Source organism: Sinohyriopsis cumingii, chromosome 1 (assembly GCF_028554795.1).
Source record: "Sinohyriopsis cumingii isolate HCF-2022 chromosome 1, ASM2855479v2, whole genome shotgun sequence".
Classification (NCBI taxonomy): domain Eukaryota; kingdom Metazoa; phylum Mollusca; class Bivalvia; order Unionida; family Unionidae; genus Sinohyriopsis; species Sinohyriopsis cumingii.
Genome location: NC_142961.1, coordinates 122,219,067 through 122,233,040, shown reverse-complemented (window position 1 = coordinate 122,233,040; position 13,974 = coordinate 122,219,067). Strand labels below are relative to the sequence as shown.

The window sequence follows — 13,974 nt, the reverse complement described above, 5'->3', positions numbered from 1 at the left end:
ACGCGTTTGCGGCGTCTATTAAATCAAAATTAGACATTGGAGTCATAGACTCAGGAGTCATTGACTCCCGAGTTAATAAACGGTTCCCGGTAGTCTTAGACCCTTTCCCGAATACCATGAATACGGGGTTCCCGGTAGTCTTAGACCCTTTCCGGCCACGGGTCGTTTTTTTTTGTAGCCTTTCCCGGTTGCCTTCTTTAATGCCATTCCCGCCGCGGTACCAACGGCCCCCAACGCCGCCGCCTTAGCCACTGCTGGTGCGGCCGCGGCAATCAACGCTGGAATCGCAGCTAACAGCGGAAATATCCCACCGGTCTTTTCCATGTTTTTAATTGCTGCGGCGGAAAAATCTATTTGAACACCCTTTTTATTCTTCATCGCATCATTGAAATGTTTTATTTGACGCGCCGTCAACGATATCTTATGATTACCACCCGCCATCTGTGACGGCTTCAGCGTTATTGTGGTTCCGCATTGTTTAGCCGACTTTGATCGTAATTTCTTGACTTGACCATCAGTCAACTCTACACTGACGACACTATACGACATTTTATTGTAAACGCGTTTGTGTTTTCAATTACATGTTTTCCACTGGTGCATCAACGATTCTCATTCGTCCACCAACGCCTTCCAACAGCATTGATTTATCGCTGAGAATGACAGCAACCGCTCTATAATTAACACCACCCGGGGCTATACGAGCTCGGAAGTGTATATCAACGACGGATTGTCTCGTTAAATCAAGATGTTCCAACGAAAAGTAATAAATCGGATACAGGTTTTTAAAATCAAGTTGTGATATTTGCAAACCAGTGTCGACGTTTTGATCACGACCCATATATGACAGCAATCGATGATACACACGTGCGATATGGTTGTCGCCGTAATTAAGCTGTATATCCTCGGATGGTTCCTGTTGTCCGTTTATTCTCAGCGAAACATCCCTGACTCCTAATTGATCAAATATCATATGGCTGTGTTCTTGACTACCCAATCGATTCCTATTCTGCAGCGCTATGAATATATGACGCGGGGCTGAAACACCCTGTTTTGACGCCAGGTGCCATGTAAACGTATCGGCGACGTTATCCTCTTTAGCATCAGTTGTTACCGCTAGCCAACTCAACAGCGATTTCCCTCCCTGTTCCATAAATGCTAACAATCGTGCTTCCGTGGTAACTGATGGAGTCAGCACCGGCATCCACAATGCCATTTTAGTTAAAATGACTTTACCGGCGGCGACACCAGCAGCACGCCATATTGCATTGTTATCATCGCCCCTTCGCGTCAGCGCGATTGTATGCTTAGCCCCATAGATAACTTTTCTGACATTTCTGCAGAATCCAAATATGTGATGGAGTGGAATCGCGCATGAAAACTTTCGGCGTGGTCCTTGCAACATTCCTACTCGTGTTGCGAATCCTAGATTGAAATCATTGTTGGTGCTTTTTATAACAGTGAAATTGTCACCTGGTTTTGCTCTGCGGTCTGGGTTAGCTGCTTCATCCTGGTCAGCTGCGGTATTTCGTGGTGTCAGCACGTTAACGTACTGAAGATGGTCAGCGTTATTGGTGGTGTCCTTCGAAAACATCATAGATGGGCCCGCCGATCTTGTATAATCATCCGAGTATCTCGCCAACCCAATTATCGTTGTTGCAACATCAACCTCGCGTTCTATTGATTCAATTTCTCGCCCGTCAATAAGATATCTGGCGCTCTCAAATAACGCCATGATACCGTTGTTGACGAAGCCAACTCGAACACGATGGTCATCTGCGTATGGTGCATTATCGGCGGCATTTGTCACGAGTTCTCCCTCGATTTCGATAAACGCTTCACACGGCAAAAAATATTTACTGGTATCTTGGACTTGAAGTTCAATTCGCGATCGTAGGTCAGGTTGCGCTGCATAATAAGAATAATATTGATAATCACGGACAGAATCATCCCTGCGTACTGGGGCGTCCATATCAAACGCGGGATCAGCGGTACGCGCAAACATTCTATTATTTATCATGTTGATGTTTTCAATTGCGATTTTTTCGTCGTAAATTCTTTGAATTTAAACCACTCCCCGCTATCGCGTTCATGAGCGCGTTGGTTGCCGCATCGGCGGATGGCGAAGTCGTCGCCAACGACTCTAATTTTTCTTCCACGGCGTTATTTATTACTTTACTGACATTTGCAGGCATCACTGTCGTTGATGGCATTACCGGTGGTTTCTGTTTTTTTCTCCTGAATTTCACCAATGACATTAGTTTGTCCCGCGCGGCTGAAAACGCCCTTCCGGCAACATCTCCAATGGCACTAATACCCTTATCACGAATAACATCAATAGCCTTCATTCCTAATTGTTTGGCTAACGGCGCTACTTTTGGAGCCATTCTTGTAAATAACCCCGCAATGGTGCTACCGAGACCATCTCCATAGTACGCGCGGTAAACAGGCAATCGCGAGTTTACCAAGTAGACGAGTACTGGTTTATCATGGTTGTAGTGTATGATCATCCTTATTAAAAACACCAGTTTTCCAATTAATCATCCACGAGTTCGTCTATGAGCGTTCGATATGCATTAATGTCCATAATACCGCCTGCAAATAACCGCTTGCAAATATCAGCGGCCTCATTGATTATTTCCGTAGAGTTATTTCCGGCTCGTTTTCCTCCAATTAGTACTTCCAGCCGTGATATATCACTGAGAACACTATTAGGGCAGGTAACGCCGTAGGATTCTTTACCAACAGGGTATCCTTTTCCTTTTTTTGGTGTTCTACTCTTAACTTTCTCGAGGAATTTATCGTAATCGGGATCACCACGATGTGGTAATGCTTCTCTATGTTTACTCGCTAAATACACTATTCTTGCCCAGTTCTCCGTCGAGGTTATTTTTTTCTTGTAACCTTCATTGATATACTCATCTCGAATGCTCTTAGTTGATGTTGTAGCAACAAAATTAACTAATTCTTCATCGTCGTCGATGTCTCTAATTTGATCTATTGCGGACTTTTTAAGAACATTACGGGGTATATTTCCCTCTTTCTTTTTTTCTTTCGATGTTTCTTCGGGTGTTTCTTCGGGTATTTCTTCTTCTGGTTCTTTCGCAGTAGCACCTAATTCTTCCTCGTCGGCCATTGTAACATAAGGTTCTTGTGGTTCGGTTATAGCGAGTGGTGGTGGCCTCCGTGTTGTAGCAGCCGCTATTTTTGCAGGGAGTGTTTCTAAAGACCTTTTTGTTTGTTTTGTCTCTGCCGCTATCTTTTCAAGCGCACCAAGAACGGGTACAGTTGCCGCTGTAACATCCTTAGTCGCTTTAGTTACCGGGGCAAAGAGTTGTTCGCTTCCAACAGTAAAATCGGTTTGCATTTGTTGTCGCGTTTGAAGTTTCTCTCTCACCCTGTCTCGTAACGGTATAAACTTTTTAAGCGCTGCTAGCCGCTCTCTGGCTAGCCGAGTAGTAAGTGATTCACCTACCATTATTGTAAATTGATCCGCAATTTTCTAATTTTCCGCCGAGTGTACCATCGGGAGCTCCACGGAGTTTTCGTCTATAATCCTTCTAATGTTTTTGATCTTACTAGAAATCTCCCGGCGTCGTTCATAAACACGTCCGAGTTTTTTTCGTATTATTTCAACGGCAGTAAATAGTCCAATGAATGCATTTGCGTCATTGTGGTACAGGTTCTCATTAATCGTATGTTGTAATCGTTTTATAAAAAAATACTCGCGGGCCAGGGTAAAACGCCCCCGTTTCGACTGTTCGTTAATAATCTCATAATCGGATAATATTTTTTCACTGTCGAGACCATCAGATAATTCAATTCCTTGATTTTTTAATTTTGAAATCTCAGTTAATATATTATTGATGTCTTCGATATTCATTATTCTTATAAAACATCTTATTTCTAATATCAAAAATTTTAATAAAATTATTGGGGCCATTTTTGACCCCGTTTTTTGTATGGACAGTACAATGCCGTAGATCTCCACTCGAGTGTTGTGGCAGATTGCAGGCATACATGGACAGTACAATGCCGTAGATCTCCACTCGAGTGTTGTGGCAGATTGCAGGCATACATGGACAGTACAATGCCGTAGATCTCCACTCGAGTGTTGTGGCAGATTGCAGGCATATACATATACTTAATTAAGGACATTCACATCTTGGAACCCCAAAGCATACATCTCCGGGAGGGAGGCCTAGGGTGACAAACGTCATCGTAGACCGCCCAGAAGATATGCTTGGGGGACATCACTACATGTACTTAATTAAGGATGAATATATTTATAATGAAATGATTGATGGATGATGGGACGGCACAAGACAGCACAAACATAAAACGGCGGGGCGGAACTCTACGGCCAATTCAACCAATCAAAAGCAACCCAATTAAATTAACCCGGTTGCATGATTGTAAACAAAAGACAACCACACGCCCGGGTCAAGAGCGTGGGTTAGTTTTGATTAGTTGAATTGGCTTTCGAAAGCCCCAGGCTTATAACGAGTCATCTTATATATAAAGTGACTAATACAGCGGCGTCAGTCACAAGGTGTGTGTTAATTTGAATTCCCTTGAATCGTTTGAATCCTTAAATACTTATTAATGGTGTTTCACGGCATTTAAATGAAACCAAATACTCAAATAAAACATTAAAAAAAAGAATACAGCTGTTAGATAATAGCGTGTATTTCATTAGTTTTCATCGTAAAATGATTAATTAATCGCAACATTAATTGGACTTCAAGGGACGCAACATTAATTAGACTTCAAGGGACGTAACTCCTGTCATGCGACGCTATCACAAAACGAGTTATCTCCCTTTGATGTTATATATGAAAATCGAATTCTATGACCCGTCTTTTTTGAGATCGCTGTTTGATATATTCGTTCTGCAACAAATTGTATTGAGGCGATACAAATGTCAAAATATTTTCCTGCCTCATTCATCGACTGAAATATTTTTTCCTCGTGAGTTGTTGTATCAAATGACTTTACGGGTTTTGCTTTCTTTGAGTATTTACCAGTTTGGCCTTTTTTACTATTTTCACTCTGAGAGATGGCTTGCAGATTACACAGTCTATTATTTTGATAATTAGAATCAATGTGATCAATAACGAGACTATCTTTGATCAATCCGTGGAAACATTCATAGATGATTCTGTGACAGAGATATTTTTTCCCTCCAGCAGTAAACATTAAATACCCGTGATTGTTTTTCCATCCAACCGGCTTCTTCAGTCTACGATTTCTAACAATACCGTCGCGAGATGCCTCGTAATTGACGAGCAGGGGATGCGGCTGAAATTCTTGGTCCATTTGTATAATAATACTACTTGTCTAATTTATTATTTGGTTTAATTATGAATCTTTCAACGTAGTCTTGGGGGGTTTTGATGACGAAGTCGGCGGTGGGGTTGATGACGGCGTTTTTAATTCGCTTGTCATAATAGCGTTTTAGTTCCCTGTATCGCTTTCCGCCACAATTGATACACAACTGTGATTTTCCTCTTACACCGACGTGGCAAACCAAGCACGGGAGGGGGCCAAGAGAACCATTACGAACGCTTTGTAAATGATACCCGCAGAATTCACCTCTACATGATTTATTGCACGGGGTTGTCGACCCAATCATCAACCATTTGCAGTGATTCATTATACTATATTCTTTCATTTAAATACTTGTTTTAATTATATGGATGAGTTCGAGAGATTGGCAGCAATTAAACCCCGGAAAAATATTAGGTTTAATCTCGATAGAGTCCTCAAGGACACACCAAAAGCGTTAATAAACGATAAAACCCTGTTGAGTAAAATACGCGATTGTATCAATGAATTCAAGCGTGATGGCGCATCTCACAGTTGGTCAACATTTCGAATTGATGGCATTGTTGATGCTACCATGAACGACAACCGCGCAGCAATGATAATATCACAACTTGACGGTAAAAGGTATTTCTTCAGAGTAAAATTCATTGTCCGGGTGGAATCAGGCGATTGGATCATGCGTGATAAATTTGAACCAGTTCTCAGCGACAAGAAAACAGTCACTGTCAGCCGCGACTCCAAGCCGGGGTTGTTAACCGGAATTGACAAACCATACTATGAACGAGCGTATCCTGAAACAGCAGTTGTTTATGGAATATACCCGTTAAATAAGAAACCTGATATCGGAAAACTGAAACCGATGAAACAGTCAACTGGGATAAATTGTGTAGCAGAACGAATAATAGAGCATTTTACAAATGCATGTCGAGGAAACAAATTGACTGATTTACGACGTAGCAAAATCAACCAGTGGGAACTAACCGTAAAAGAGCGTGGAGCAACCATCAGCGACATAGCGAGATTAGAAACATCGCTGAGATTTCCAATAACCGTTACAACGATAACCGGTGAAGTATTATACGAATCGAAGTATAAATCGAAGGGAGCCCCAATCAAAATTATTGATCATAACGAACACGCATGGACGCCCGTGATCACAATATTTCCACGGGATAGAACAGTAAAGTATATACCCGAAGAATTCCTGGGAGAACAATTCTCCAAGGACGGTTTTCTCGCGGAGAGGAAACTATTTGATGCTATTGCCTACTTGTGTAAAAACGACCCTGTATCAATGTGGTTACTTCGCAGCGCTGAAAACGATGCGGATACCTTTGATCAGTTTGTAAGACCAAACGGTGAATTATATCGCACTGAAGCATTTCACAACAGGATGAAAAAAACCGCCATAGAATTTGAGGAGCATGATGAACAACTGCTAACAAATTGTTTTACGATTCCATCGGTTGTAGCTCATGTTGCAGCAAGGAAAAATGCGTGGAGACCAACGCGCAGGGAATTTCTACCGGATGTACAATCCAGTTGTTTGGAATACTATCACGGTGGACTATGGAACACTGAATACAACCGCGACGCTATGATCTCGGTTGATATGGTTGCCTGTTATCCAGCGAGTTTTCTCGGGTATGGATCCGCCGCTGAGTACTTTAGACGATTTGGACACCCCAGTCATGAAATGACTCGTGTTGCTATTAATGGACCACTGCCTGATTTTGATTTAACCGGATTCGCTCGCATAGTATCATTTGAATTCGCGGCAGGACTCCATCGCTGTTGCTATATTTGGATCGGTAGACACATGGCTGAAAAGAGATGGCTGCCAATAGCGCTGCTACGGTATATGATTGATTGTAGCATGCTAGTTTCGTTAATTGTCAGTGACGCGATTATATCATACCGGGCGCAGACTAAAGTCTGGTTACCAGAACCGGAGCGTCTAGATAGCATAATTGACGAATCCAGAAAACACATTGATGCCGACGAGGAATATATCATCGAATGGTCCAGGAGGATATTCAACCAACGAAACAGAGAGGCAAAAGATCTCGGTAGAAGAATAATTGGTAAGTTCACACAAGGTGGAAAAAACCACGACTACAAACGATATTGCTCACGGCTGATTATAGATGACGCAGAATATGATTTCGTAATCAAGGACGCAGTGGCGAAAAATAGATACGTGAACTGCAAAACAGCTTTCTTGTCCAATGGAACAAGGCTGGGTACAGTTGTTACTTACAGCGATGGAGACAGCCCAGCATACCCGCATTTGAGGGCGTCTATGCTGGGTTATGCCGCTATCAATTTATTCTCGATGATAAATAGATTCCCCGATACCGCGGTTAGAGTAGCAGTTGATTCGTTTTATATTGACGTAGCGTATAAGGGAAACGTAGCCGAGTTTACTAGTCCGGACGAGAGTTGGGGTACATGGAGAATTAAAAATGAAATACGACGCGATTATTCCCCGTCAGCAGATGTCACCGTTGAGAACAACTACTTACGCGGTGATAAATTGTCAGAATGGTCTAATGCACCATCGTGTTCTGATCCAATTTGTAGACACAAGACGGTTTATTTAAGCGGCTGTGGCGGGTCAGGAAAGACGACTCGGGCAATTGAATTATTTCGAACGCGGGCAAGTATAATCGTGCTTACACCGACTCATAGACTAGCGCGAGAGATAAAACAACGAAATGTTGACGCCGTTACTTATCACAGCTTCTTTCGATACAGCGGCGGTGAGTGGACTCCTGATCGAATGGGTGAAAAATTTATTCCCGACATTATCATCTGGGATGAGATATGTACTGTTTCGTTAGATACTTTACAAATGTTTCTTGAGTGGTTGCTGCGCGCGAATACAGCGGTAATCATGTGTGGGGACCATGGCCAACCACCACCATTTGTCGGCGAGGGTCCACATGATTGGTTAAGGGGTTTTGTGGACTATTATGAAGAAACCGATACTGATTACCGAGCACTTGATGAACAACTGCGCGAGGTTAAGAAATTAATCAGATTACAGCCGGATAGAATTCAATGTGAAATAATTCGCGAGGTGATTCCGGAAACGCCGTTAAATGAATTCTGGGAAACATGGAGACCAAACGATTTGATTGTAGCGAGTAGAAAGATAGTCAGAGACACACTTCAGCGGAAGTTGTTTACGTTGCATAAGGAAAAGTTTCCAACGCGTCCAGTGCCGTTATGTTATAGACCCGCGGACACACGGCGGCAGAACATTGAAGTTGAAATTCCAGGCCGGACAGAAAAACAAATTCTCGTGCTGAATGATATCGTGCTCGTTGATATCAGCGTCGTCGAGGACGCGCTACGTGCTGATAAATCCCCGTGGACGCTAGGATACGCAACAACAATACATTCCTCGCAGGGACTAACCATCACGGACACAATTGTTTGGATAGTTGATAATCGCATCGAATGGTCGAATCTAGTCTATCTTGCAGTGTCCAGAGTACGAAGGATAAATCAGCTTCGAAGAATTGTTATTGACGAAGCCACCGACGAAGCCGGCGACAAAGTCACCATCGATGCAAGCGTCATTGATAGAAAACTCTCGGGTTACCGCCAACAGGATAAAAAAAAACAGCGGCGTTTTGATATTGATGCCGAATTAATAATCTCGCTACGACAACAACAGAATAATCACTGCGCGAGTTGCAATTGTATAATGAGTTGGCGTTATTCGGATAAAGACACTCGCCAATTTACCGTGGATAGGATCGATAACAGTCTCGGTCATGTCAAAAACAATGTGAGGTTGACCTGTCTTGAGTGTAATAGACGCAACGGCGCTAGTTAAGACCACGCGGGGGTAATTGAGTATCGTTAGGTATCACTTGTAGTTGCTCGCGTGTAAATCCGCGCTGAGGAGCAATTGAATCCAGTCTATAGATCGGTGGTCTACCAGTTGATCGTGTTATCGTTGATATGTTATGTGTGGTAACACTCCAAATAGGATCGGTAGCCCTTTTTTTACCGCCTTCAAGCTCTCCTGGTTCATATAGATATCTAACAGTGACATCGCCAAGAATCGGCTTAGAAACGCTATTTATTTTTAATTTTCCGGGTATATACTCGTATTTAATCGCGTCGCTGGGCTTCATGTTGATTACTCGGGTAATCTCGTTATTTAACGCTGCAATTACACCTGGCAACCTTTTAACCCATTCACGAGATCGTTTTTCTTGGATGAATTCCTTCGCGTATTGATATCCAAATAACCGTTCAGCGAGAGTCCGATTGAATCGTTCAACAATTGCCTGATCACGATGTAGCGCAGTATGACCTCGTCGTATCGCGACGCTATGATGTTTCAGCGTTGATAAAACAGCGCCGCGAAATTCACTACCAGGATCAACTTGTAATAGATTTGGCCAGCGCAGAGGACCTCTTCGATAAATCCGCTCAAACGCATCGGCTACTTCAGTTGCTGACTTTGTTTTCAATGGTTCCGCTTGTTTGTATCGACTCGCAACATCAACTACGGTTAGCGCGTATTTGTAACCGTTGTCATGCGGCAGAAATAGTATATCAGCCTGATGAACTTCATTAGGTACGCTGACATCAAAGCGCGAGAAGTTGATTTGTTTAGGCGGTGGTAGATAGATTTGCCATATAGCCTGTTTGGATAACCAATTAGCCGCAGTGGTCTTTGTTACCTTTGCAGCGCTTGCAAGCTTACCAATTGCGGCCTTCCCCTTCCAGTATCCTCTCGGAGAATAATAGATGGAATCCATCGTTTTTCTTGGATGATTGTTATTAATTACCAGCGCCAATCATTAATTTACCTTTCATAGCCGATTTTACCAACCATGAGGCCAATTTTTCTTTGACGGATTTATCAGGAATAGCATTTAGCGCGTGAATTAATTTTACATCCGCGATATGACGCTGTTGCAGATCGCTACTTTTGTAAGCAACATCATGAGCATGACACGCCTTATCGATAGCGTTTATTGGATACTCACCGGGTTTGGGCTGATTTTGATCATCGAGTCTAATATCTAATCGTGTTCCGGGGCCACAGTAGTTATATCCTGGGAGGTGTTTTTCTCCTGGATACTTTGCCCACGGTGTTCCGGGGAGTTTTGCCAATTTGGCTGCGATGTCACCTCCTCGCTTTTTTTTAAAACATCTCCGGGTCTAATAGAAATAAATCTAAATTTCTTTGTACCGCATTGTACACACTTACCAGTAAGCGCCGATCTGTTATTTCTTGTCGTAACGGTTGTCATATCATTTGTGCCAGTACGCACTCTACACTTCACACAATATAGATCCATAATTTATGTATAGAGATATGAATATAATTGATTTTTCGGCGACTAAAACAAGAGAACCAGTTAAGCATGTTGCAGCGTTACCAAACTCGATCCGGATGATTATCATCGGACCATCTGGATCCGGCAAGACGCAATTGTTACTCAATTTAATAATGAGATGGATGAAGTGGGATAAGTTGTATTTGGTTGCTCCTAGCGTAGATGATCAACGATGCTACGAGGTGTTGAAAGATTTCAACGAGAATGCATCAGCGATCGCTAAAAAGAATGTTATTGAGTTTATTACGGATATCAATGATGCACCGGGTATTGATGATATTGATGGCGACGTTAACAATCTAGTCGTGTACGATGATGTTATGTTAGACAATCAAAAGAACCCAGCTAGGATATTTTCCAGAGGCAGGCATAAAAACACTGACGTGATATATGTCACTCAACGATACACTCAGATTCCAAAAGTAATCAGAGATAACTGCAATATTCTTGCTGTATTCAACGGCGTTGATACACACACGCTACGAAATATCTGGCAAACTTGGTGTGGCGGTGACATGGACTTTAATGGTTTTCGAAACTTTTTTAGTCATGCTCAGTCGACCCCACATGGATTTGTAACGATAAATTTACATGATCCTCGGACACGATATCGTATCGGACTTGACCAAATATTCGGTTAGTTGTAAATAATTTTCATTGTAAATAACCACTTAGCAGCAGAGGGGGCGATGACATCGACGCGGTCGTCGATGTGCTTACCGGACGCTGACGACACTGGGGATCGGCGCGCAGAAGGTGTTAATTAAACCAAATGACGTCACCATCGTGTAGGATGGACCGTCGTCGTTTTTTTTTTACCAGGCGCTGACGACACTAGATCGTTGAGTGCAGAAAGTATTAATTAAGCAAAATAACGATTGGACAAAATGTCCGATTCGCCCCCTCTGCTGCTAAAGTTCATTAACTCTACCAGATTGCATAACCAATTTAAATGCCAGTTTGTCCTTTTTAATAAATACGTCCACAGATGCTGGAACTTAAGCTCAGAACACTGATGGAGGAGGATGAAGACAAAACTCTGGTGACATCAAATGGAAAACTTCCAAGACTAAAGTCTGGATTGCAGTCTACTCTCATCATAATGAGATCTAGCAAAGATGAGACGATGTATAGCAGGTTTAATCATATCTGTAAAAATGTGGTGATGTTTCCTCTGCAATCTGCGATGTAACTGGAGAAAATGTCAAAGATGGCAGTTCAATTTGCTCACAGAATGTCCTAACTGGGATACAGTTACTTCCAAAAAATCACAAAGTAAATGCTCCCCATGAGTGTCAAAGGCTTAAGAATGAAGTGAACTGACATACTGAGCCACTAAGCTGGGTATCAAGTACACTGAGTTATTTGTGGCACTATGTGGGGGTTATGCTGATCCTTTGAGACTATGGCATGGGGTTGTCAAACTGGACAAATCATTTAATGTTTTGGCTTACACTGTACAATTAACTGTGGTAGTGATCCATTGCAATCAAAGTCATATGGTAAAGTCTGGTCAAAATGGAACTGGAATATTTTATTTGGCATGTCCTGTTCATTAGGTTGGGAGCAGGCACAGGATATTTGATCCACATAACTGGTTCATAATTCTGAAGTGCATGAAAGTAACTGAGGTGGTTTGCTTTGATACTGATATCACCTAATTGCAGGTGATCATGCTAATTTGTCATGAAACTCTTGCAGTAAACGGTTTACTGGTTCTGCCAGGAAGGGTTCATCATTATGAGGCAGTGAAGGAGGAGCAATAGCTGTCACTGACCATGACAGCTTAGATCGCTTCATGTTGATGGATTGTGATATCCATTGAAAATTAAACCATTCATCAAAATTACATCAGCATGTATTCCTCCCTCAAAGATTGTTTCTGTACCTTCCCTTTTATTCCACAATAGTGCAGCCCAATGATATTCTGTCCATGAGGTACATATCGGACATGTTTTCACAGACTGGCAACTGAAGCTGTGGAATATTTGTCACTCCCATGTTTCCTGCATTTACATAGCTTACATATGGTCTTGCTCATGGTTTAAATCTTTAAGACAAAAATAGTGCAGACAATATATATGGGTGTAGTCCAGCACAAATCCTGATTTATCAACTCAGAGAGTAAACATACAGAACTACATGCTGTGACAATTTACCTGTGACCATATGGCAACCAATACAGGTAAAAGTATGAAAGCATCACTACTAATACTCATAAAGTGGATGCTGTGGTATCACTTTTTATACAAAGTTACCTGAAGGAAATGCCTACCAATACAGGTAATATCACTGAAGCATCACTTATAACAACAATGAAGTGGAGACTGTGCCTAGATTACGCAAAGAAAACTTATCTGTATGTATCTGACTACAGCAGAAACTATACAGTAATTTTATTTGAGTTTTCTGTAGCACACACAATACACGCACATAAACTACAGCTACAGTAATGCGAGCGAATGCACAAGTGACCTGTACAGGTATTTACATGGGGATTTAAGTATATAAAGACTAACCTTTTGATGTGTGGGAGAATGTATGCAGGCATGCATGGATGGTAGAACGGCATGATTTCATATAAGTTACAGTAAATAATTATATCTATAAACTGAATGTATCCCAAAGACCTATCTATTGTGACAATATGCATAGAATATGAGAAAGAATTACTTAACAAATTTGCAGAACAAAACAAATATTTTACCATCCAGAGGGCATAACTTAAATTTGCCATTCTTCTGGATACTGGCTGAATAAAAATCTGTGCTGCAAGCATCATAAAAATGGATAGGACCGTCAGTGTTGCCATAACAACTAAAGCTTCAAGCCAATCCTTGGCCAATTTTCTGAAGAAAAAAAGTGGAACTTTAAATGTTTATATTTGAAACATTCATAAAGAAAACAAGATTTGTTAATGAGCAAGAAACATTTTTTAAATATCAACAAGACTTCATCAGCCTATGTTTTAGGTCTGGCTGTAGGTCAGCCAGTAGTAAAAATTGGTCAAAGTATTTGAATAATTAAGAGTCATTCAGGTATGAAAACAGCGAAAGATAAATAACTAGTACTTTAGAGTCTTTGGTGTGCTACATCGTTTTTGTGCCACTATGATTGTAGGAAACTTAAAACCTATCCCTAATAAACATGATTCATCATATTAAGCCTCTAAATTTGTTATCAGCTACATTTTGTAAACACTACAAACTTAAGGCAATGGAATAGTACCTATTTCTCTAAGCTGTGTTTCATGTCTGAGCAGCTCTGGTATTTTCAAACA

The 13,974-nt window shown here is 41.6% G+C and overlaps 1 protein-coding gene across 1 annotated transcript in view; it reads right to left on the bottom strand.

The window, feature by feature from the left end:
- The window catches only part of LOC149807774 (glucosaminyl-phosphatidylinositol-acyltransferase PIGW-like), a 43,258-nt gene that overhangs the window by 12,000 nt on the left and 17,284 nt on the right, over positions 1-13,974 (bottom strand). The window contains exon 5 of the mRNA XM_089970433.1: positions 13,402-13,543. Within this exon, the coding sequence (XP_089826559.1) occupies positions 13,402-13,543 (142 nt within the window). The remainder of the gene's footprint in view (positions 1-13,401; positions 13,544-13,974) is intronic.